The sequence below is a fragment of the Diplotaxodon limnothrissa genome, linkage group LG13 (assembly GCF_057381915.1).
Source record: "Diplotaxodon limnothrissa isolate DT_005_m linkage group LG13, D_limnothrissa_male_GT1.1, whole genome shotgun sequence".
NCBI classification, from domain to species: domain Eukaryota; kingdom Metazoa; phylum Chordata; class Actinopteri; order Cichliformes; family Cichlidae; genus Diplotaxodon; species Diplotaxodon limnothrissa.
This window is the reverse complement of record NC_140608.1, coordinates 7,544,633-7,570,034: the sequence shown is the minus strand read 5'-3', so window position 1 is coordinate 7,570,034 and position 25,402 is coordinate 7,544,633. Positions and strand designations below refer to the sequence as shown.

The following is a 25,402-nucleotide window of genomic DNA, read 5'->3' as shown; positions in this document are numbered from 1 at the left end:
GTGCTGAAGTGGGGCGGATGGCAGAAAAACAGCGGCGATGGACTTTACACCGCGGGATTCCAATTTACGATGTCTTTAAATAAGCATCTGGACGTCGCTTTTTCACACCTATCATCCTAGGACACTGACAGCCCACCGCAAAGGGGTAAGGTGGTGATTATTCTGCGCTAAGGGTCCACACGGGTTGGCTAGCTGACGTTAGCACGGCGCTAGCTGCTGCTCAGCTGCCACCGCCTCCTCTCCCTGCGAGAGATAGCCGATCTCAGGCTGACTGCTAAAGCTAGCGAGAAGAAAGTGGGTGGTGTTTGATTTCTGTAAAATGTCTGTGCGGCTGACAGCGCTGTGGAGCCCCCTCTCTGACTGCGTTAGCCGTCGGTGGTGTCAGCTGCGAGGGGATCCCCTCTGCCGGCCGGCTGGTCGGACCTGCAGCGACTCTGCTCAGATGGTTCTTGCAGCTGCAGGAGACAACCATGCAAAACAAACCAGCCGAGCAGCTAGCCAGCAGAGCTAGTGTACAGAGGGTGAGAGCAAGGTCTGATGAGATTGCCTTCTTCATATCTGAAGATATGCACAGGCCTTCAGGGAGATTCAAAAGATTCCGTTCTGCGACTGTCCTGTTAACTTTCTCACTCGGGAGTGCATTTTGTGTGTGTTATTTATCTAATGTAATACACTGTTAAGAGATCATGCAGTGCACAGCTGTAGCAGCACCATCACTGCAGTTTCCCATGGGTGTGTTGAGTCAGAGGAGCCCAGGTTATGTTGCAACTGCATCCTGAGAGACTTCCTGATTAATCTCATTAGGCCTGTACTCTTCATTCAAAGAGGTCTAACAGAATGCAAGCTGACCTATCAGCATCTGATGTTATTTGCTTCTAGGATGGCAACTTTTATTCTTGAAAGCAGTGAAACTCGGTGGCACCAGTATCGACATTTAAATCAAATCAAATCAAATCACTTTTTATTGTCACATCACATGTGCAGGCACACTGGCACAGCACATGCGAGTGAAATTCTTGTGTGCGAGCCCCACAAGCAACAGAGATGTGCAAACACAACAACACAAACGAGCAAAATACAAGAATGGCCAACCTGAAACTAATAAATATATGTACAATATATAATAGTGTATGCATTTCTGGATGTGTATACTAAATATTTTCCTACGTGTGTGTGTGTGTGTGTGTGTGTGTGTGTATACACATTTTTACAAATTAAATAGTAAAAAAATAAAATAAAATAATAATAATAATAATAAAATATATAAAATATACAGAGTTGAATATGTGCAAAACAAGTGGCATTTATATACAGTGTGGAGTGCATAATGTTGAAGTTCCAGTAGTGAAGCTGAGGTGTCTATGACGTGTTCAGCAGTCTGATGGCTTGATGGAAAAAGCTGTCTCTCAGTCTGCTGGTACGGGACCGGATGCTGCAGAACCTCCTTCCTGATGGAAGCAGTCTGAACAGTTTATGGCTAAATTGATCCCTAAAAGCATTCAGTGATATGTCCTTTCTCATATATATATATATATAGATAGATAGATATAGTTAACAAGCCATACATTTTTTTTAAAGCATTTGAAGATTAATTTACAAATAAGGTTAGCATGTAGTGTCCAAAAGAGCAGCTCTAATGTCATTTTTAGACTGTCTGCAGCACATGTAGCAGAGCAGCTCTTTTTGTTTGTGATGTTGTCTGACAGGGTTGAAAGCAGATTTTTTTTTTTTTTTTCAGGGGCTCCGTTGAGTTTTGTGAATGTTTAATTTGAAGGTTGTTTAGGGAGTTTGATAGCCAAGTCAATCCTCTTGCTAAGTGTAGAATACTTATTAATTTCTGCAACCAAAAGCTTCTTTAGTTCCCAATAGCGAATTAGCATTTAGGCACCAGTTGTTGTTGTTGTTGTTGGGTTTTTGTTTTTTTTTCTTTAAACACTAATAAAGCAATCAATGTATTTCTTCTTCTAGATGTCCCAATCAGTTTTAAACAATTAAAAATGTTTGCGAGATTGAGTGAATTTAAAATTCAGAAGCAGTTTACATGAATTCTAGATGAAAAGATGAAAAACAAAGTGCTGGTGAAGTTTCAAAGGGTTGGTGAAATTAGGCTAGTTGTTAGCCTCCCGCCCCAAGGCTGGCTTCAGACCAACTACGGTAAGCTGATATAAAAAGAGCAGCGCTGGCAAAGTATTTGGGAGGTTTTATGACTTTGTAGGGCTCTCATTGACATATCAAACCTGTAGGTGCCCAGTCAGCAGACACAAATTAATTTAAGGTATAAGGTGACATCATCCACAAAACAAGGTTAGTAATGAGTATTTTGTGGGATTGTTCTAAATTATTCCCTACCAAAATCTCAGCAATGTCTGAATATATCGGTACTGTACAAAACGTAGCTTAAAGGTGTCTTGTATATGAATAGTGCTATTTAAAAAGACAGAAAGCTGTACAGAAGAATAAGGATAATAACCAAACAACTTTTTACAGCTCATGCCAATTCAAAAACATCAAGGGAGGTGTTACTGCAGCATTTCAACACTGACAGCGCTCTCTATGCAGTAGAGGCTTGGACCCGGAAAAAGGCTCGATACATCATCAGTAACAAAGCGCACAGATTGGGCTCTTTGTTGTGTTTCGAAAGCCATTCCTGTGCAGTTTTATCCCGGGATGATTTAGCCATATTGGAATTTTTTTCACTCACGTGGATTATCAGGGGCATCAGTCTCCAAATTCCAAACCGGGCCGAGCTTTGTCGTAAACATTTCCCATAGTCATTTTCTTCATTTCATTCAGGAAGCACATCACTAAAGTTGGTGATCATCTTCGCAACAGGAATAAGCAAACTCACAAGTACAATGAAAAAGCCTGATCTTAACAAGCTGCTGTGCAAAATAATTTGTCATAGATTCTTAATATACAAGGGAAACTATTGTTTTCAAACCAGTTTAAACTGGCATGAACGGATGTTGATGCTCCCCTCACGTTGCTTTTACAGTAGAGCAGTATTGAGACAGCATGTTGTGTCATATGGGAGGGATGGTAGTGACATGTGAACCTCGATTTTTTTTTCTTTTTTCTTTGTGCTGCTCTTTATCTTGCTAGACATCACTGTGGAGGAAATGAGCCATGTATAGGCAAGGGTGGGTGAGGGACTGTAGATCAGAGCTGATAAGGCTGCTAACCCACTGTAACTGAAGATGTTTAGTTTAGTTTGTTTGGTAAGTCTTTTCAATATTAGATATTATCTTTATCTTCTTTTTTTTGTATATGCTAATTTTACACTCTAAGTTGCAGACTGCTGATAATTTGCAATAGTGTTAAGGTCACCATGCGAACACCTCTAAGCTGCTGTTATGAGTAAGCACGGTGTTGGAGCACTAATTCCTGCATGAAGAACATGGAGCATGAGGGCTATCTAGGAGACACAGCAGCCTCTCTCAGGGCCAAAATCCAGCATATGGCTTTTGACATTGATTGAGTGTTGGGTTGCAGTGCCAGTGAGCTTAATGCTTTGCACCATAAATGTTTAAGATAAGCATTCGCAGCATCATTTGCCATTTACTGCATTTCCTGGTTGAACTGGTCTTATTCTAACCACATCCTTTAGCTTATCACAAGTAAAGTATTATGGTATCAGCGTCTGTGTTGGTGGCTGAGAAGAGGAAGCTGTTGCACAAAGGCGTCAGAGGAAAAGTACAGCTTCAGCTGATGTCTGTTTTCAATAGGGCTGCCACAAACGATTATTTTGATAGTCGACTAGTCACCGATTATTTATGCGATTAGTCGACTAATCAGATCATCATCCACTGGACGTAAAACTACAGCTTATTGCACCAGCAGCATCTGCTCTTATATAACTATCATTAGCTTACAGCTTTAAGCTTTTAAGGTGCTAACTAAAAATAAAGACAAGATGATAGTTTATTCAATTTTAATGAAATTTGCAGATTGTTTCGGTAAAGTTTAATAAACTCCTTGCTATCTAAAATATAACAGGACACCGGAGTATATTCTCCAGCATCTCACACTTCTGATAATCAGCTGTCTGCTTGACGTTTATTCAGCTGTGTAAAAACTATAACTTTAATCTCAGCCAAACCGATTTACTCAGGAACAAATAAAATACAAAAAAAAAAAAAAAAAAAAAAAGCCAAACAACAACATTTTTAATTTATCTAAGTGACTCATATATATTTAACCTGAGTCGCGAAAGACGGCGGTGGGTTTGAAAACAATTTGCCGGGAGTCCGGTGTTCTCACGGCGCTAGTGACCTAGCCCCCGGCTAGCTATCGAGCTAGTGGGTAACAGACGTCTCCGAAAACGTCGGAGCGCTTTTGAAAATATGTGGTGTCCTGATAAACTGAGCCGATATTTGAGGTTTACACAGCTACATTCTCGCCTGAAAATATGTTAAACGTTTATTTTGTGACCCAGAAAGAATAATAAGAGTAATATTAAAACTAACTAGCTACCGCCATTGTTGGAAACTAAGCTGGGCCGCGCTATGAATTCTGGGACACAGCTGCTTCTTCTTCTTCGGGGTTTAACGGCAGCTGGCATCCTTGTACATGCTGTGCTGCCATCTTCTGTTTCAGTCCGTTATTACACTCTTAAATCCTGCTATTATTCCTGCGTCTTTTGCGATCGTACAAAGCTTCAAACTACGCGTCGACTATTAAATCAGTCGTCGACGATTTTGATAGTCGACGTAATCGTGACTAGTCGACAAATCGTGGCAGCCCTAGTTTTCAATACAGATGAATATGCTAGCTTTTTCACATAGTCGACTTCCTCATTAACCAGTAGATCTTTGTCATCGTTAACCCCTCTCATGTATTGATTGTATATTAAAATACAGTCCATTCCCAAATTAAATGCAAATTTTTACATTGTCCTATGGCTGTAGTGCTGCTTATCTATCTAGACTACTTTGGTGTGAGCTGCTCAGTTTGGGAGGTTTTGGCTGAAGAAATGCCTACCTTTGTCTTGAATTTAATGTAAATAATTGGCACCTTCCTCATGGTTCTTCAATGGGCACTACATTGAAAAAATAAAAACACAATATCTTTTTTTAGAAATCAAAGCCCGGTGACTGAAAAAGTCCCGGTGTTCACAGGTTTATGCAGCAACTGTTTTTCTTTTGAACTACACCTGGCAACGACACAGGATGTGACAGGATATAAACTCAGCTGAGCTGAGCTCAAATGTTAGGCAGTTTCATACCTATTTTGGCCGGTGCGTGTAGATAGTAGAAAGAAAAGAGTTCTACAACAAGAAACATGAATAACCAGATCGTAGTTTCTAGAAAAGGGCATTGCTGCTTAGTTTCTCTGCTGCAATCTTTGCCAATTGAGCACACGTAGACAAGTAAGAGTAGATATCTTTACCACTTATAACTCCAAAACTGGGCAACTGGGCATCTACACCTAATCTAGATGGATGAAAATGAGGTTCTGCTCTGTGTCGCATTTGCTCGTATCTGCTTCTGTCTTCTTGTCGTTGCAGGATATATTTCTCCTGACTGATCATTTTCACTTAAAGTCAACTTCTGTGTTTCATGGTGTTTTCTTTTTGTTCACGTTCTGTGTTTTACAGATGCTGCACTTTGAATGCTCCCTACACCCTCAAGTCCATAAATGACCCTTTCACAGAGTTCTGAGGAAGCTTAGGAGGTGTTGGTGAGAGAAGCAGAAGTAGCGAGTGAAGTAAGGAAACGAGGGGAGGAAGTGGTCGCATTTCATCTCAGCTCTCGTGTCCCTTTCTGTGCCAGTTGGTCAGGGATGGTGATACCAGTAACCTCTCTGCCCTGTGGTGAAAAGAACCTCCTCGCCTTGCCCCAAATCTCCTGCAAGTCAGAAAGACGCTCAGACAGTCCCCCAGTCAGTCACTTCGTCAACCAGCCTGCTAGCATCCAGCAACCTATTACCTCATGCCATGACTGCTCTGTCTGACCTGTGTTTAGGAACTCACTAATTCATGGTAAGTTTCACGCTTTCCCAGTAATTTAATTAATATATTTAGATTGTTTTTTATTTATTTATTTTACAGAAACTGAACTTGTATTTTCAAGTTTACTGTCACAGTGAGGATCCAAATTTGTGTGAAATATAAAGTCAAATGCTTTGGTTAAGGGGTCAAAATGAAAAGTCATATGTTCATGTTCATAACCAAAGTTTGCAGTTGTGGTCCTGGAGGTTGACGGACCAAGCAACATCTGCCAGATCGTGTAAGATAATGAGTCGGCAGCAAAGGGTGACTGGCTTTTACTTCTCGATTTTAAAGTTGAAGTTTTGATTTTCATTTGTAATTCTCAGAATGGACATGAATTTAAATGTTGCTTAGTAAAAGTCTTTTCTTCATGGAAGTGAAACAAAGCAACCCACCGGTTATTTGTATATAGTGCTTGATATCAGTCGGTTATTAGCCATGAATGGAAAATGATCTGTCACCTTGAAAGGACGTTCTTTATCTTTGAAAACGAGGTGTTGTTAACTCAGAGTTAGAAATAATTTGTGTTCAGATAACTAATGGTAAGATGCTTTTTCTCACACAGTTTCTCAACAAACGGTTTATTTGTTTTTGTCTTTTTGTAAAGAAAACGCTATTAACCATTTTCCCTACCACAACAAAGTGAGAATGGAGGCAGGCTGCGACTTACGTGCCACGGTGACGTCATTATTCTGTTCTTTTACTTTTTGCACTTAGTGCCTCATCAAAGCAAACGCTGCTTGCGCTGATGCGAGGTCAAAGTCTGCACAAGGTGCAAATGTTTCTGGCGTTTTACATGTGGCACTAATTTGTGAAATAGGACGCTAGTTTCATTTGCATCGCTCTCGTGAAAAACTGCCTGATGGTGAAGCAGAGTGGAAGCTTCAACGTCAAGTTGGACTTTTGGATGATGATTGTTTTGGTTAATATGGCGTCCTCTATTTTGGTATTATTTTAGTATTTGCAAAAATGTACTGCATGTATGACAGATCTTGTAGCTATCTTTTTCATCTGTTTTTTTTTCTTTGCCCTCTGATGTTATTGTGTTAGTATTTCCACCCCATTTGCATGACATGTCAGTGCATCCTCCTTCTTTGGCTTTGGAACAAAGCCATACCCTCTCTGTGGTTTACGTCTAACAGCCTGTTTTTCCACGGTAGCCGCCCAGTTGCTAAATAACCGATGGCTGCTCCGCTGGACGGACGACAGCATTTGCATATCGGGCTTGTCTTTTTAGCCGTACCTTCCATGTTTCTTCATTGAAGCAAATTATCCGTCTGTAGAGTAGAGGGAACAAAAAAGAAGAAAATTAGTTATATTTTTCTTCTTTTTTTTTTTAAAATTTGGATTTTCACATTTTTTATGAAAAGATTTTAATTTGAACCATGACATTACAGGTAGGAGTGCTTTTTCAGTCAGTATACTTTTAATTCTCATACTGCATTTGATTAGACCCTCCCAGCTAAGTAAATGCATAAAACTTTAAAGCTAAAGTTTTGACATCCTCGTGGCTGATCTTTCTAGCATTTCTAGTTGTATATGTTTGCAGCTGAGCTTTACGTTACGGTTAAAGCTTATGGCACTGTGAGGTAAGGGTTTTCCCAGTATAATAAGCTCACCAAGTAAACCTATAAATAGCATAAGGGTCATAAGAGTAGGTGAAGTTTTAGATATAATAAGGGAAACTTCTTGTTTCTAAACAAGTTGATTTGGATTTCGTACATGGCGTCAGTCATACCTGGGGTATCACACTAGGGTAGGATGAATTTTTTTCCCACCATATCCAGGTTTTATCTGTGAAACCATTCTCCTCATTTTAGACTGTTTTAAAGAAAGTTATGTGCAATGAATATGAGAAGATGCGAACAAAATGTCAGTCCTCTATCTGCAAAACTGTGGTTTCTACACACCTACAGATTCATCATTCTGTGTTAACATGAGCTACACCCCTGAAAGTCTGTGTGTATAGAGCCGTAGTACAAGATATTTACCCAAAGAATTTTGAAGGAATAAGTTTAGGTACTTTTCTAGATAATGGAATTTGAGAATGGCCTTCTCAAAAAAAGAGCCCTTAAAAAACTGTCTAAAAATAAACACCTCTAACCCCAAAATTTGCATAATTCCTATTAAAGAGCTGCAATTTTCCTCTGGAATATCTTACTGGCAAATGAGATATGTTCAGAAGAGACATGGAGGAGCCCACTGACTAGTCTATAGTGTAATTTTGTAGACTCATGGCAATCCCCATGTATTTGTACTTTTTTTTTTATTTATTAATTTTTTCCCCATGTTGTGGCACATTAGTAAAGAAATCATGACTGTAAGAATAACTGCTAACATTTTTCCAGTATTCGCATGCTTTCGTTTGCCTATGCAAAACTGATGAGACACACCAGATAAATTTTCGTCGCTGCTACCGGTAAAAGTGATTTTATTTCTCCAATTCTGCATCCACAGAAATTTAAATTCAAAACCTCACAGATTTGAAACAGAAACTTCTGCCAATCTTTCTAAGAATGATTGCAGTCAGTCCAAGTTGGACTTTGGAGACCTGTGCATGAGGTGAAGTTGACAGTATTGCGCTGGTCACTGCAACTACTTGCAGTCAGTCTTCCACAGCAGAAGAATTCAGTGCAATCTCTGGGCAACCACCGATTTATTTATTTTATTTCATTATTAATATTTCTTTTTCATTCAGTCACAGAGAGGTAGCCACCATATTTGTATTCCGCTGTTACTGAGAGGAAAGCACTCTCCAAGATGGCTTTAATTAAAGGAGAACAGAGTGTGACTACAAAATTGCTAGCTGCACATTTTTGTTTCTCATGGCTATTTTTAGGCATCGCTTAAAGTAGCTGTAGCTGCAGCGGCAAAGAAATAGCCCACAAAACCTTTGCAAAAGTTTCCAATTCAATCAGTGAACACTGCGCTGTGCTTACTGGATATCCAATTATAGTGATTTTTGAAGTGGCTGACGGATGTTTTACAAAATTATGACAACTGATTTCTCCCTGTGCACCTTTAGAGCAATATCGGACTTGGTTTCTCAGTTTCTTTCTGGTGTTAGACAGTTTGATAAAACAAACACAGAATACCTCTAAGATTTTTTTCATTGACTCCTGATTCATCACATTGATTGAGGCAATGATTGATCAGCAATTTCATTACTGCAAGATGTTTTCCCCAGTGAGATACAATAACACCAAATGTTATTTATGTTAGACTATGCTAATAATACAATGGGCGTAGTTTTGCTTTACACTTTGAATGACCTTTGTCTGACTATCCAAGACCTGACAGAGGGGGTTTTGGTTTTTAGTCTTCAGAATCTTTAATAGTGAGTGAAAATCTGTTTGAAGCAACAAGGAGAGTGCAGGCAAACACTACACGTGTTGTTGTTCTAGGATATCGTTGGTTTGTTGCACAGCAAATGGCATCATCGAATCATCTGGACATTTATGTTCCTGATACGATAACGTCTTTAAATGGCGTTGGTGCTCCCAGGATACTTGAGCACCAGTGTGAGTGTTTTAGGCTGGAGCCTGTCAAACTGTAGCTGTCGTGGATCAAGAAGTTTTTGGTCCAGCATGTGCGAGGAATCAAACATGAAGGAATTAGCAGGAGAGAAACCTGTAACGGTATCGTACATTATTGTCATTTCAAAGCAAAAGATCGCAATAACTTTTTAGGTTGACGTCATGCATCATTGCACATAACGTATGTACAAAACCTGAGTGAGTTGGTATGAATTCTCATGAATTTGTGCCTGCTTGTCTGTGTTTGTGACACGCAGATCCTGTTTTTCTGTGTTGGTTAAAATTAATTTGTAGCTTCTGTCAAAGGTGAGTGAAAGACTTGGCTCAGTGCCAGAAACTCTCGCAACGTATGAAGAAGGGAAGTTCCTGTACTGTCCTGCCTGAGTGCTCTTCCTCTCTCCCCTGCACATAAATTCACCTGTCGCACAGTTTCTGTTTTGTTTCCTTATCTACTGTAACATCTGAATGTATAAGATGTTTAACTGCACGTTCTCGTCCTCTTTACGGTGAAGCCCCGGAGTGTGAGTGGAGTGGAGATGAGAAAAAGGCAGGCGGCTCATATTGAGGCCCCACCCCAGGCCCCTGGACAGCCCCGACCCAACACCTGCTGCCTCTGCTGGTGTGGCTGCTGCAAGTGTCTCTGGTAAGAAAATGCAAAGCTGTACTAACAAAACTAGTCCATGCTAATATTATGCTATACTTTATTAGTTTTTAAGCAGCACCAGTGTTGTATTCTGTTTGTTTGTCCATCCTTCACGTGAGTGCAGTATCTCAGGGGTGCCTTGAGAGAATATTTTTCAAGTTTTTGCACAAAAGTCTCCTGCGCACCATGTGCTTTTTAGCAACCTTATCAGTTAATTGCAAACCACAGTGCGTGACATGGGCCTGGTAAACTTGAGTCAGCCATCAAGTTTGATGCATGTAAACGGTGCAAAGACGATGCCCGCAGAAACAGCCCACACGGCTGTTTGTTTCTACTGCTCGTCCGTGATGACCGCCAGAGGGTAGAGTTTGTAAACATGTTTGTTTTGCACATTTTACTTCCATTATTTGGTTTTGTTTTTTCCCCCACTGTTGAAACAATTGGCATGGCAACTCACGCTGGACTCCCATTGGCTCATCGGCGCACGCGGTTCATTGTGGCTGTAATGTTGCAGGATATCTTTAGCCACAACAGCTAACTTTGAACCTATGTCATTGTGTATAATAAAACCAGGGCTGTGCAGCCACAACCAAAACTAGGCCAAAGACCTGAGGATGAACTGGTTACATTTTTGCGATCAAAGGTCAAGGATGTTGTGGTTTCACTTCAGAAACACCCAGTAAAGGTCGCTCACACAACATGTTTTTGGAAAATAAGTCATAATCTCATGCTAACCATAACTACTCACACAGCTGTTTGTTGGTTGTTGTTTTTTTAGCAGTTTATTAAATTGAACTGTGAAAACAAAGCAAAATGTGTCACTTGCAGTGATTGAGCACCTATACTTCCTGACTAACACCAAAAAGCAAGTTAGGTACTAGCTGGTAGCGTTTATCAGCTAAAATGGCAGGTGGAGACCAACATAGAACTGAAACAAAGAACGTTATTCACTAAGTAGCTCTAAATAAATGATTAGAATAAACACCTTTGTGCTGACAATGTCATGCTGTCTGGTGGTTATGTCATTGTTGTTCCTCTGCAGCCCTGAAGAGGCCAAAAAATCCGTTATTGCCAGTTAAAGTTGCATAGCAATAAGTTGGCAGCACAGACAAGCAGAATAAATAACTGCAGTCTGTTTTGCTTTAGATTAGCAGGATCTGATTTTATCCTTTGCAAAAGAGGCCCAAAGGAACCACTGAACAAAACCAGTGTCTGAATTGATCATACAATAATGCAAACAGCATTTTAGCATTGTGTGATTAGGCAGCTAGTTGACAAATTATTTATTTTTCTTAATGGTTTCTTCATTTTTGTGTTGTGCTGTTATTTTGAACAGTGTAGACATTTTTAATAGTGTGAGCCTTAAGAGATTAAAATGCAGCCCTGGTACCTGAAATAATAAACAGTTGTCCTGCCCTTAATCCCGTTGCCCAATCTGTGATATTGCACTGATACTGAGTTTTACCTCAGCTGAATGAATTATGATTTTTAATGGCAACACAAAACCGGGGACTGACCAGCAAAAACAGAAAATAAATGTACATTTATTCCTTGAATTTTCTTTCTTTTTAGTTATTTTATTTTATTTTTTTTAATGTCTCATTATTGTGTCTCACCAGTGCTGACATGATGTAAATTGTCCATCATTGGTTACCTAAGCCCTCGGGAATAAAGATTAGCAGGTTTAGACGAGCATGCAAACCAAGCTTTTGGAATTTAATGCATTTCAGTGTCTTTAGTTGCAGACAGGCTGTCCACTTAATTCATCACCAGGCAGCCACCCCTAAACTATCTTTGGCTTTGCTGAGTTATTTTGAGCTCCAGAGTTGTAATCAGCTGCAACAGGCTGTTTCTGATTCACTACACAACATTGTCATGCAAAATCACCATATGCACAACTTAAAGATAACAGTGGTGCTGCATATAGATATACGAGGATTACTGGAAGCAGATTGCTTTTTAGTTTTTTTTCTCTTATACCGTGTACGGCTGCAGACTGACTGCGGCAGCTTGCTACTCTGTCACTCAGTGAACAGAGTCCTCCCTGTGCTGGGAGACCGCAGAGCAATGCTGTCCATGAATCTTTTTTCCTAAAAAAATGATGATTTTAATCAGCTAATCACCTTTCAAAAGCACAGTGCATTTAGACATGGTCTGGATGACCTGCTGAAGTTCAAACAGAGCATCAGAATGGGGAAGAAAGGTGATTTAAGGGGCTTTGAACAGTCATGGTTGCTGACAGACAGGCTGGTCTGAGTATTTCATAAACTGCTGATTTACTGATCCCACAGAACTCATTTCTCTGGGTGAAAATACTAGAGGTTAGAGAATAATGGGCAGACCACATTGAGCTGATAGGCGGTAAAAAACTAAATCCAATAGCCACTTTTTACAACCAAAATATGCAGAAGAGCATCTCTTAACGCACAACATGTTAAACATTGAAGCAAATGAGCTGCAGCAGCAGAAGATCGGGCTACCACTGAGAAAAAGAAATTGAGACTACAAAATTGGAAGAAAAATGCTCCGTCTTGATTTCTGCTGTAACGTTCAGATGGCAAGGTCAGAATTTGGCATAAATGAAGGCATGCAACCATCCGATCTTGTATCAGGGATTCACAGGGAGGCTGCTGCTGGTGGTTCTATGGTGGGGACATCTTAATGTATTTTGTTCCTCTTGTTACCAACTGAACACAGTGAACCCATCATGGCTGTTTCCAGCAGGATAACGCACCGTTCTACAAACCTCAAATCCTTATTGTCGGTTTCTTGAACACGACAATAAGTTCACTTTTCTCAAATGGCCTCCACAGTCACTAGATCTTAATCAAAAAGAGGTTCTTAGTGATTTGATGGAATGGGAGATTTGCATCCTGGACGTGCACCTGTCTATTGGCCCCTCAATGCGATGAGGTCATTCTGTACCCTTGGCACACAAACAGCCCCTAATCCAAATGTTTCCGCCTCCGTGCTCGACTGTAGAGATGATGTTGTTTACTCAGAATTTTTGTTCCTCCAAACAAGTTGATGCCAAAAAGCTCAATTTTGGTTTTATATGACTACAACACTTTCCCCCAAGCCTGTTCTGAATCATTTCCTGAATCATTTCATTCACTGGCCACCTTAAGATGGGCCTGTATATGTGCCTTCTCGAGCAGGGAGACCTTACAGGCACTGCGAGATTTCAGTCCATTACGGCATAGTGTGTTATCAGTGGTGTTGCTTACTGCCTTCAGATCATTAACAAGCTACTCCCATGTAGTTTTGGGCTGATCTACTTCCTCATGATCATCCATACCCATAAGGCAAGATCTTACATGAAGGATAAGATAAGATACCTTTATTAATCCCACGAGTGGGAAATTTAATAATAATAATGACACAAGCAGTTGACTTTTATGAAATGTGTTTGGTTTTCTGGGTTTTTGGTTGACATTCTGTCTCGCCGTTAAAAGGAGATGAGTCATAAACGAAAATCATTTGTATTATTTTTAACAAAGCAGTGCAGATGTTACACACAAGGATAGCCAGGACACTGACACAGTTTTCACTGTTTTAGCTTCAGGGGAATGAAGGAAAGCTGTGACTGCTACGTCAAAGTGCACGATGAACTCTGAAGAAACACCTCAAGATTTGGGGATTTGCGTGTGTTTGTTTTCTTGTTGAGAGTAGAAGAGTAGAGTAGAACTATTATTTTGACTTTACATAAATGCTAGAGAGCATTTTTTAAAGCTCGGACCTGTCATCTGTCACCATTTCTAAATTGTCTATGTCTTACACCAAAATCTGAGCACAAACAGACAGGTTAAAAATATGTTTTGATATTTCGGGGAACCAGCAGAGTTTCCAGGGAGTCGCTGAGTTCAGCCGAGTATCAGTTTCAAAAGTTCAGGTCAATTGTGGCTCAGCTATAATTAATATTAGAGCTGGAAGTATTAGTCAGTGGCTTGACAAACAAAAAAAAATGCAAAAAGGCTAAAAATCTCTCTCCCAAAATGTCAATTTTTAGTGTTGTGTGATTGTAAAATTAAAAAAAGGTCAACTTTGGTAAAGGTTGGTGATTTTTTTTTTCATTATTATTTATTTATTTTAAACATTAAGTTTAAAAAACAGTGATGATGTGCATTTGTCCCAGATTGAAGGACCAGAATCCAACACAACCAAAAAGAAAATAGTCAGCATCCTGTCACATACAGATTTCACCTTAGAGAATAAAACCTCCTGTACCATGTTGCCCACGAGCAAGGCACCAAAGCCAGGTGCTGGTACGCAGCTCCTATAGCTGCTTTGCTGTGGCTCCAGTCTTGCTGCGAGAGGGGAGTGAATGAAACATTGTTTTCAGGCAGTGAATGGTGAATGTGCTGCTTTTTTCACACCACTTCATCTGAAGTGGTGGCAGCCTGTGGACTGTGACTCTACTGTGTGTTTTTCAGTCAGACGCTCATATCAGATCTCCAGAATGAGCCTGGAAATTTGTCCTCAGAACCCTATATGTTTATTTATTTTAGTGTCGAGGCCGGCGGGGATCGTTAGTCCAGCCTGTGTGACACTGCTGAGAGTAGTATACGAGCTGCTTGTAAAGCACATATTGCTCTCTGTGTCACTTTTTTTGCAGTCGTGCCAAGTTGAGAAGTAGAGGCGTGTGTGAGTTTGTGAAATCTCTTGTGCCGTTTTAGAGGATCGGGGTGTATGAAAGTATTAATCTTCTTTTTATTTTCTCCCAACCTCTTACCCTTTAACCCCTCCTCATCCACCCTCACACAAGGCCCTATTCTGGTAGGGGTGCCTTCTATTTCCAACCACACATCACATGCAAAACAGCTGTGAGGAACAGCCTGTATATTTAGCAGTATTGTGAGGGCGCCAGGGGGCTGAGGCTAGCTTAGCCCATTACTTCTGCACAATGGGGACTTTGACAAGAGACTGCAAGAGGAAGGAAAGATCCTCCATGGTGTGGACAAAAATAGACAGCTCAGTGTGTGTTGCATTGTGGACTCAGCAAGTGTGACTGAGCTACGATAGACACAGAGGCTACCGTGAGTGTTTGCATAAAGACCTTAACTGATGCTTTATTGTTTTAACAGAGTACAAATTAACAGCTGAGAGAGCAGAGCTGCTTTCATTTTATCAGGTTTTATCAAGGTGGTGTCTTAGTGAGAAGCAGGAAGTAGAAAATGTCTGCCAAGCCACTGTTATGCATTTGAGACTTCATGGTATAAAACTGCAGCTTGCAGTAATCGTAGTGGAAAGCAGAAATTTCAGTTGACACACGAGATATCTTTAAATGTGTTACTGCCTTTTTGTCCATGAGTCCTGACCGGTGGGGTAATCTTTTTTTTTTTTTTTTTTTAATTTTTTATCTGCTATTACTAAGTCCTGCTCCTAAATTTATACCACATATCTCTCTTATCTACACTCCTCTGCACAGTGCTACTGCACAGTGCAAATTTACTTAAATGTAGGCCTGCAGGAAAGTCTACCCAACCGCTGAACAGTAAGGCATACAGTAAACACAGCCCACATAACCGTTTCCTTTTTAATAGTTTCAGACTCATGCAGATACACTTTTCATACAGCACTGTTTGTAGCTCTTTGCTATTTTAAACGATATGTGTAGAGAGTGAAGGTTGGGGCTGTACTGAGAGGACGGTTTAGACAGCGTGAGATGCTGGGACACAAAAATATATCAAGTGTTTATTAACCCAAAGCGGCTGTGCTTGCTGACAGTTACTGGAGCATGCTGTCAGTTTAGATATAATTGATATAAGCCTCTAGCTGCCATTTATTTGCCTCCTGATGCTGTGCATTATGAAGCAATTCCCAGGTTTAGCACTGCACTTTGGTTTATTTGACAGCTGGTGTACCCATGGAACAATAGACAGAGGATTACAAATAAATCTGGCTCTATGTAGCTGACCGAGTAAATTTGACTCCAGCGTCTCCTACGCTTATGTTGTTGGCTAGCTCTTAAGATCCTTTATGAGAGGAGAAATCAAGTTGGTTGGATGTAAAGAAGAGAATGCGGAAGAAGTGAAGCAGTGCTTTGGTTAGGTAGATAGACTGGACAAAGGATTTTGAAGATGGCGTTTCTTGGTTGGAGGAGCACTACAGAAAAGATTCATGGATGTAGTGAAGGAGGTGCTGGTGGGACAGAGGAAGATGGAGGCAGATGATCTGCTATGGTGACCCCTAAAGGGAAAAGCCAAAAAAGGAGGAGAAAGGCTCACGACCTGAGCCTTTCCTTCCTGCAGTTTCAGTTTAGTTTTGTTGTTGTTCTGTAGCATGCTGGTGAAAGTGAAATCATTTTTTAAGCATAATGATCCCTATGAACACTTTTAATTATAATATTAGACAAGTTTGACCTGAATAAACAATGTTATCATTTTTTTTTTTTTTTTTGCTATTGTAGGACTAGCTTCCTGGCTATCAGCAGCAGATGATTAGTTCCTATTGGGAAGCTTTTATTACAGTAACAGTAATCTAATAACTTGCAGTCAACTTAGGTAATGTTGTATTAGCTTCACGTGTCTCCTCTGCTCCATTAAAGGGCACATAAATTATGTAAATGACAAATTATTCATGAATTATTGATTTTCCCTTCTCCAATCCATCCAGGGGTAGAGAAAACACTGACATGTTTATCACAGTCAATTTAATGTTACGACCCTAAGTGTATACATAAATATTAAAGAAACATGCTCATTTTAATAGACATATATTGAGGCTTTTATTTTGGCAAGTATAATACTTTCTTCCTTTGATCCAGGAATGACGACAGAATGGAGAGGAGTGAACGGCAGACCTGCACCAAGATGGACAGTATTGAAGCTACTGAAGAACAGTGAGTTCAGCTATCTATTCTCCCATTTGTGTGTCTCTATCAATCTAACACAAGTGTGTCTTTTTTCTCTTTTTTTTTTTTTACTGTAGACGCCCTAGCCTAGAGGAGGTGTTGTCGTGGGCACGGAGCTTTGAGATGATGCTGCGCTCGCTGGAGGGCCGGGAGGTTTTCAGGCAGTTCCTGCGTTCTGAGTACAGCGAGGACAACCTGCTTTTCTGGTTGGCCTGTGAAGAGCTGAAAAAGGAGACTGATCCCACAGCGGTTGATGAGACGGCCAGGATCATATATGAAGATTATGTGTCCATATTATCACCCAAAGAGGTGAGCCACCACAGGAACGCAACCGAAACACTTTAAATCAAGACCTTGCACTAAATGGCAAACCTGTTTCCTCGGGGTCATCTTTAGTCCTGATTTATGAAACCCATGTATGGATTGCTTTGGTAGTCTCCAGTAATTAATCCTAATGAAACTGCCGATGCTTTCCTTTTTTTCTCGTTCCACTAGTTGTGTTAGGGCAATTTCCAAGGAATGCATGTCGCTATCAGGAATAAGTGTGACCACTTTACTATTCCCAAGATAAATTTTCCATTTAGCTACTACTTTATTTCCCATCAGCCATAGCTAGACTTCGTGTAGGGTTCATCACTAATTTAAAAATGTGGCCATGAGAAGTCACTGAACTAAAACTGTAAACACAGTTCATGGCAGTGGTTTCTTATTTCTGATTTACTATGCAGACATGTGCTAATGTGATTTACAACTATAGTTTTAAGTTGGATTGATTCCTCATTTGCAAAAGAAAAACAAAAAATGGTCTTTACACATGGATATGGGAGCTCTGCAGGTATACTGTGGTGTCTGGAACAGTAACTCTGGCAGAGGATCCGTTGGTTACTGTGCTTTAGGAGTGAAGCCTCTGTGGAATAGGCTAGTGCTGGCACATTCTGCACATCGGTGTTCCTCTAGCCATTCCTCAGTGTCATTTAATTAATCTATTAGCTGGGGTTTCACATTACTAAAATTTTAAACTGGGCACCAGCACCCTGAAAGATACTATTTCTGATGCCACTTAGGAAAAAAAATCACAAAATTAAGCATTTTTTATTAAAAAAAATGATGATAATAATAATAATAATTAGATCATTACTGGTTCGTGCAAATGTATTCATCTGTTTATTTCCTGTGGCTTCTGGTGACTTGGCACCATATTTCCTTGCTGATCAGAGTTGGTAAGGTAGGGTGCCACAGCTTCTAGTTGCAGACTTTTGTCTGCTTCATTTCCTGTCTGCTTCATAGCTTAACAGACAACTAATGTTACCAGTTACGCTGATGACAACACAAAATTCTTCATAAAGACTGGGGTGTTAGTCTTTAAGATGCCTCGTCACATTTGTTGTGCTGCTGTTCATCTGTTCAGCTGCTAGTGAGGGGCGGGGCTGTGTACTACCCTGTCTGCAGCAGTGCTGTGTGTGGGGGGGGGGAGAAGAAAAAAAAACGAGACTATTGCAGATGAGTAACTAATCCATGTCATGGCTACGGTACTGATGGTACCAAAAAACAAAGCAAGTACCATCACATTTTTTAGAGTTGTGGTATTAAAATGTACTGAATCCATTCTGGTAACGTCCGTATCTATCATTGGATTTGATGTTCTGCTTAATCAGGTTATTTGTGCTTATTTGCTTACTGACTTTACATTTACTCAAATTGGTAGGTTTGTAATGCCTCAGAAAGGCCCTTTGTGGTATGACTACACTCAGAAGCCTGATTGGTCTTTATACAGTAAAGTCAGAGAACCTAGTCACTTTATTTAACAGGGGTCTATGCATTTTCTTAATCTTGAGTGACAACTTTAATCGTTGTCATTTAAAAACCTGCTAGCAGCATGCTGGTTGTTGTGTTTGTATCTCTACTTCATTTTTGTTTGATGTAAATACTATAATTTAACACAACTCTGTATGTTGTTTATGTTATTTCTACCAACCAGACTGATTGTAGTGGTTGCAGTCTGTCGCAACATTATGGTTACCTTTCTGGGGTGGTGCATGATTCAATGCAGAAGTTGAAGTCCTTAGCACATTTCCTGTCCCAACAAACCACAGATCATCACTTCTACTTAATTTTGTTCTCCTTACCCGAGGTGAGTCTGGACTCACGGGTCAGAGAAGGAATAAACCAGAGCCTGGCGGAGCCGAGCAACCTGATGTACGAGGAGGCCCAACTCCAGATCTACACCCTGATGCACCGGGACTCCTTCCCCCGTTTCCTCAACTCCTCTGTTTACAGAGACCTCCTGGCCAGCAGGAGGCGCACCTGCCTCGACACCTAGTCTCCTCCAGCCTCCATCATCGCCATCAAATGCCAACAAGACTACTACTTAAACTTCAAATACTACTATGGTGCCAGAAGTCGGGTTTGGAAAAACCTCTCCCTCTTTTTTGGTTGAAATGGCCGAGTGACATCCAAGATAGCTGGTTGTTAGTTTTTTTTATTTATATTTTTTAAGCAATTTATATCCAGTTCTCCGCTGGAGGTGGGTCAGCCTTTGCTGGTGGTTATTGGTCAGTTTTAGACCATTAATGCTGGCCAGTGATTGTTTTGCTAGCAATTTGTGCTTTTCGTTATGGTTGACTGGCCAACCCACGTATCAGCTATCAGTTGAGATGGCCAACCTAGTGACCCGCTGTTGGTTAACTGTGGACAAAGACTCCTTAGGAGGTGGGAACAGAGTGCGAGAGAGAGAGACAAAAAGGACAAGCCCACTGTTCCTGTACTGTAATATTTTAGACCTCATGCTTTTTACCCTTACTTAGTGATATTCTCTGTGTTTACTCATTATTTTTAACAACTTTTTAGTTTTTTCAAGTCTGTCCCATTCCTCAGATGTCTTTCATTTAATTTTGCTCTTCATTCCTTCACTGTCCAAACATGACATCTATCTGTCGGTGGGATTTAGGGCATTTCTTGCCCTTTTAACCAGTAGACACACTGGCTCTGCATGCAACTCTCTCTCACTATGATCGCTTGATGATATAAGCCGCGGACTGCAACTGTTTTTGAATATTAAGAGGTATTTAAGGGGGGCGGGGAGGACTGTATCTCTGTTTGGCTGTCTGTGTCCAGTGATGGGAAAAAGTAAACTTCTGACATCTTTAGGCTTACTGCAGTATTTTTATTGAGGAGATTTGAAGGTGTCTGCAGCACGTGCAGCACCTACCATTTATCCACCTGTCCATCCAATCCATCCGTCCATCCAAGCACTTTCCTTCTTTAGGATTCGTTAACTGGGAGAAGGGCTAGAATTGTGGTTGGGCAGCTACATCTATTATTATTACTCATGAACTTTAGACAAAAAAATCTCTCCACTGAGAAAATCACAATGCCTTTACATGCAGGAAAAGGCAGCACAAGTGCTGCTGCAGGTTTTCTGGAAAGCAACCACAGTTTGTCCACCAATCCCTACCTCCCTTTTTTTTTTTTTTTTTTTTTTTTTACCCTCGTTTCCCTCCCTCCTCCTCCTCCTCCCTCCAGTTCAGACCATCAAGGCCTGACAAGCACAGGTGCCCAGTCTAGGGGAAAAAACACAGCTGGAGAAAAACAAACAGACGAAAAAATACATTGAATCCAAATAAATAATCATCTAATTTTTTTTAATTCTTGAGCAGAAAAAGAGGGCTTACCTTGTAGTGTTTTACAGTGAATTTTTGAGCATTATAGAAAGCCGCTTCTGCTTTAAGAACAGTAGCAGAAATTGCAGGCGCGGGTGTAATGTAAAAGGTTATCAAACCCTGGCTTTTGTCTGTAAGGCTTTAGCTTTAGTTGTGGCTAAAAACCGGAGATTGGATGCCTGTTATAAGCAGTTACGCCGAACCAGGTCCCAAACACGATGTCAGAGATGCCGTGATGACGTCAGTACTGGTCGCTAGGCTGTGGAGCCTTGGTCCTTCTGCCGTGTGGTGGTCCTTCAGTTAGCTACTGCCTGTTCAAGACGCTTGTTTCTTCATACCAGAGCTAGTGAAGAGGGTTGGTAATAACAACGCTTGCACACGGGGCTAGTAAAAGAAGCTTGCATAGTCATGCTACACACTCGCCTTTTCAACTAGCCGTCTAGGTTTCAGCATGCTGTAGTCAAGCAGTTAGCATGCTTGTGCTAGCCATGCTAATTTTCTACTCCACTGCCAGCCCTCGCGCACACTCTGGTTTGTTTTTCTAATCAGACTTTGACAGCATGCTACGGTAACGGCCGTGTGTTTATGGTACAGTGACACATTTACCAGAGAAAAAAAGAGGAGAGTTTAAGCGGTTGTGCCAAACCTCCCATTAACATTTTTAATACATGAAATGATTTTTTCTTTTAATGATGTAAACATTTGAACATGAACATGTGCATCCACATGAACATGTGGATGTACAATAGACAGTGCATGAGTGCTGTATATGCTTTTTTTTTTTTTTTTTTTTGTAATTAACTGAGCCTCTGAGTGTATTCAGCACTCGATAGGTAGCTGACCTCCTGGCTTGTTTGGGTGAGTAGTGCCACATCTTAGAGTGTCAATGAAACGGTGCCACTCCTCACTGATTAATGTCGGCATCCATGTTTCTGGCTCCTTTAACTACCTAACATTCATGTGCCAAGCTTGGTCTAGATTAATTATAAGAGCGGATGTTGCACGACGCCTAGCAGGCCTTTGAAATGCAATTGGATGTCAATTTGAGGCTCTGTCTCACTTGTCGGAAAGTTAATTAATAAACACCTTTCAGGATATAAAGTTTTTGTTTGTTGCCACTGTTTCTAAACTGCAACTTCAGGTTTTGTTGGAGAAACTAAATAAGGAAACGAATGAATACAAAAAAAATCCTTTGCAGGAGCCTGGGATTTTGATGTTTCCTCCAGACTTATTTCAACAAAAGAAACAGACAGGATGTCACAGTAGTACAAAAGCTGTCTGCTGTGAATAATGGTCAGGAAGACAGGTTGAAACTAATAACCACGCCACAGTTTTTCAGTGTTCCTTATTAAAAATATACTCTTGTTTAACCTTTGGCAATATAGTACTCACATTCAGGCTATGTGAATATCCATAAGGGCTTGAACTGATATTGCTTGGCTGCTTTAATGAAGAGTTCTGCATGCATGCGCCCAGTTGACCAGAAACAGAGGAATACAGAGTAATTTACCAATTCTGATACCGCAAGATCAGCTTTCACTCTCACTCCTTGGAACAGTTTTACCTTTTCACAAAGTGAAAGCATTTTAGACATTTGTATTTGGACAACTCTGGAACTTTTTAACTCATAAAGCTCTCATGCAGACACATCCCTCTTCTGCACACTAGAACTACATTTCCTTGTTTTTTTGCAGGTTTTTTTCAGAGTCTATATAAGTAACATGAGAATGTTTCACCAACAACCAGATATTGAAATCATGGTGCAATCAAAACAAGTTTACATTTATAAATTGTGAGATGTGTGTACCTTATTAAATACTCGTAACTGTGGGAAGCTAACAGCCAGCAGGTTTGAAGCTGGCGCGAGTCTCTGCCCAGGGCTAACGGGCAAGCTGGAGTTTAAAACTGAGAGCGTTTTACAAGGAGGACAGACACGGTAGAAACCCAGGTTTTCTGCTCGCGTCCATTCCTCGTAATTTATTGTGACTTTTACACAGCGGGGAGAAGTACACAGTTGTTTATTTTTAATACCTGCGTTTTAAATGTGGATTTTGCAAGCAATGACGATGATGTGAAGTGATATAGTTGTCATCGCTAAGTTTAGATTTTTGTCTTTAAATTTCCATGGATTCCAAGTGAGAGGGTCTTTAAAATGTGGCTATGGTTTTATTGAGTAAAAAATATATAAAGAAAAATATTAAATAAAGGTTGCGAGCTAGAGCTGAAGTGTCCTAACGGGATGGAGGAGGTTTGCGAAGCTTTGGCCTTACTGACATGTTTTTTTTTTTCTTTGTATAAAAAAGAAAACAAACGTCTCTGTAGGCTTTTCACTACCTCTCATGTTGGTTAATTTATTTCACATCTAGTTGTCAATGTAAAAGTTGTTTTTAGATCTACTTGAAGCCTAACACTGTAAACAAAAATGTGCACAGAAAATGACTATGTATATGACCAGAGGGGTTAAAGAGAGTTTGGCCTAGTCAACATATTTCTGTTTGTTTGTTTGTATGTGTGTTTGTTTTGAACTTGTGTTGAGCTGAACTAGATTTTGCATCTCTATAAAGAATTCAGGAATCCACTGTCTAAGGGCTAATCCCATTTTTGCCTATGCAAATCTGTTACTGTGGGTGAGTTGGGAAAGGGTGAGCTAATGCACCTTTCACCTGTTTTAGATGGACCATGGTTTACATTGCCCTTTGCTGATATTCTTCTTATTCAGCAAAAATGTACGCTTATTTTTGTTTATACATATACATACATACAAAACAAATAATATACAGAGTAAATAGTATATGCCTTCGTGATGATAAAAAAAACAACAAGAAACCTTGATGAAAACAAATAAATGTGTTGTCTGACATTATGTGGCTGTGTGCTGGAGTCTTGGTAACCTAGATGACTGGAATTCAACTTGACTGTCATAAAACTGTCATTACTCAGGCTACAAGACTTGTAGCTGACCCTGTGCAGTATTACCTGACTGAAGGAATAAATTTTATTTATTTAAAGATCAACCAAATCATGACTTTCTGTGACAAACATGTTACCCTGACAGTAGCATGTTATTAGACAGTGGGGTAAACAGGGGACCACCAAGGATTTGTCCTTATCATTTTTAAAGCCTAAGACTATGTAACTTTTGGTAGGAAAAACCTTTTGTTGCCAAAGTAGGGGTAGGCAGGTGTTTAAACAGCAGTAAGTGTTTAAAGAAAAATATATCCGTAGTTTTTATGATCTGAAAAAGAACTTCACTCCTGCATCTCCTCTGGGCTTGTGATGCCTGTGATAAAGAATTTTGATCAACTACAGGTCCTTACAGACCAAATCACACACGGGAGAGCTTTCCTTTAGTGCTTTAACTAAAATCTAATGAATTAAAATCTACTCGACTACTCAACTAAACAGTAACCGGAAACAATATCAAAGTGCTACTACAAAAAGACTTAAAGGCAAACTTCTCCCACTTCTGACCAGATTGGGTGAGTAGTACAAGACGAGGATGAAGAACAGCGGATAAGGTGGTACAATGGGCTAAGCCAGAGACTTAACGTTGGGGAATGTGAAACCAGAAGGGGAGTGACATACAACCATATTCCTATGCTCGACCTGTTAGTGGGGCTTGAAAGAGAGAGGGGAGAGTGGCAGGAGGAGGGATGATTTTTCTTTTTTCTTTTTTTATTCTGTAATTGTTTTGTCAACCCCCCCCCCCCCCTTTCTTTTTTTCTTTTTTTTTCTTTTTCTTTTTAAAAAAATCCATATTTCTGCCTACTACAACTTCAGGGTTAAAACAAAATGTTGTTTAGAAGTAGCACAAGTCATAGAGTTAGCAAACACACTCAGTAATGTCAGTCGCACAGCAAGTTCGTTAGCAATAGCTAACATTAGCCACTTTGTCACAGAGGCCTAAAGACTGCTCGGTGAACGCTTGGCAAACTGATCGCTGTAGAAAAAAAAACTCTGATCAATTGGTGAGCAGTTGCTGGCCTGTATGTCTTTCAAGACATACAGGAGCTACATCTGTGTTGTATACGATCTATGGCTGAAGCAACACGTTTCAAAAGGTGCAGCTTTTACTTTGAAGGCGTTGCACTCTTTACAGTTTTAAAACCTCTTGGCGAGTAGTCGGCAAACGCAGACAAGTCAGTGTCACGCAAACTTAGGGCAACTGTAGCAATCTACTCATCGTATACTACTTTGCTATCAGTTTCAGAGATGGCAAGCAACATCCAGAATCCTCTCACACCTGGTTTGAAACTGCTCCTTTTTCCACTGTGACTGATGGTTGCCAAGTGGTCTCCAACTGGTCTCTACGCCTGTGTGACAGGAGTCTTAGTTACATCCAAACTTTGAGTATACTGAGTGGAAAGAGTTTGTTTTACTGCTTATGAATATAATTGTTTTATCTCTAAGAGTGAGACCGTGTTATTGACTCATTCAAAAGTTACATAGTCTCACTTTATAAGGGCTTTGGAGCTGGCGCAAACATGGAAACAAGCTAGCCGAGTCAATGACAGTATCTGCCTTTTGAAGTGTGCACTGTCCACACGCAAGTCGCAGTAATTCACTCTAACCATTCAAATAAACCCCGCTCACCATGAAGTATTCCATATTTTATTGTGATTATCTTTGTTGTTTGTCAGTAGACTCTCCACGAATGTTGTGAATTATATGATGAAATGAGTGGCAACACTGTGGCAACAGCAACTTATTTTTCTATTCTTC

General features: G+C 40.3%; 1 protein-coding gene across 1 annotated transcript; it reads left to right on the top strand.

Annotated features, from left to right (window-relative positions):
* Window positions 1-19,467, top strand: rgs17 (regulator of G protein signaling 17). Its single transcript, XM_085369092.1, has 6 exons — window positions 1-145; window positions 5,597-5,980; window positions 10,038-10,168; window positions 16,935-17,009; window positions 17,099-17,330; window positions 19,153-19,467. Exons 2-6 carry the CDS (start codon window positions 5,978-5,980, stop codon window positions 19,339-19,341), a joined length of 630 nt encoding a protein of 209 aa, XP_085225218.1. The 5' UTR covers window positions 1-145; window positions 5,597-5,977; the 3' UTR covers window positions 19,342-19,467.
* Window positions 19,468-25,402: the final 5,935 nt, after the last annotated feature.

Bases quoted from the DNA above. Each gene is read 5' to 3' on its own strand.
- rgs17 (XM_085369092.1), top strand. The intron at 10,169-16,934 runs GTAAGAAAATGC...CCTTTGATCCAG, and splicing joins GGCTGCTGCAAGTGTCTCTG to GAATGACGACAGAATGGAGA. The intron at 17,010-17,098 runs GTGAGTTCAGCT...TTTTTACTGTAG, and splicing joins ATTGAAGCTACTGAAGAACA to ACGCCCTAGCCTAGAGGAGG.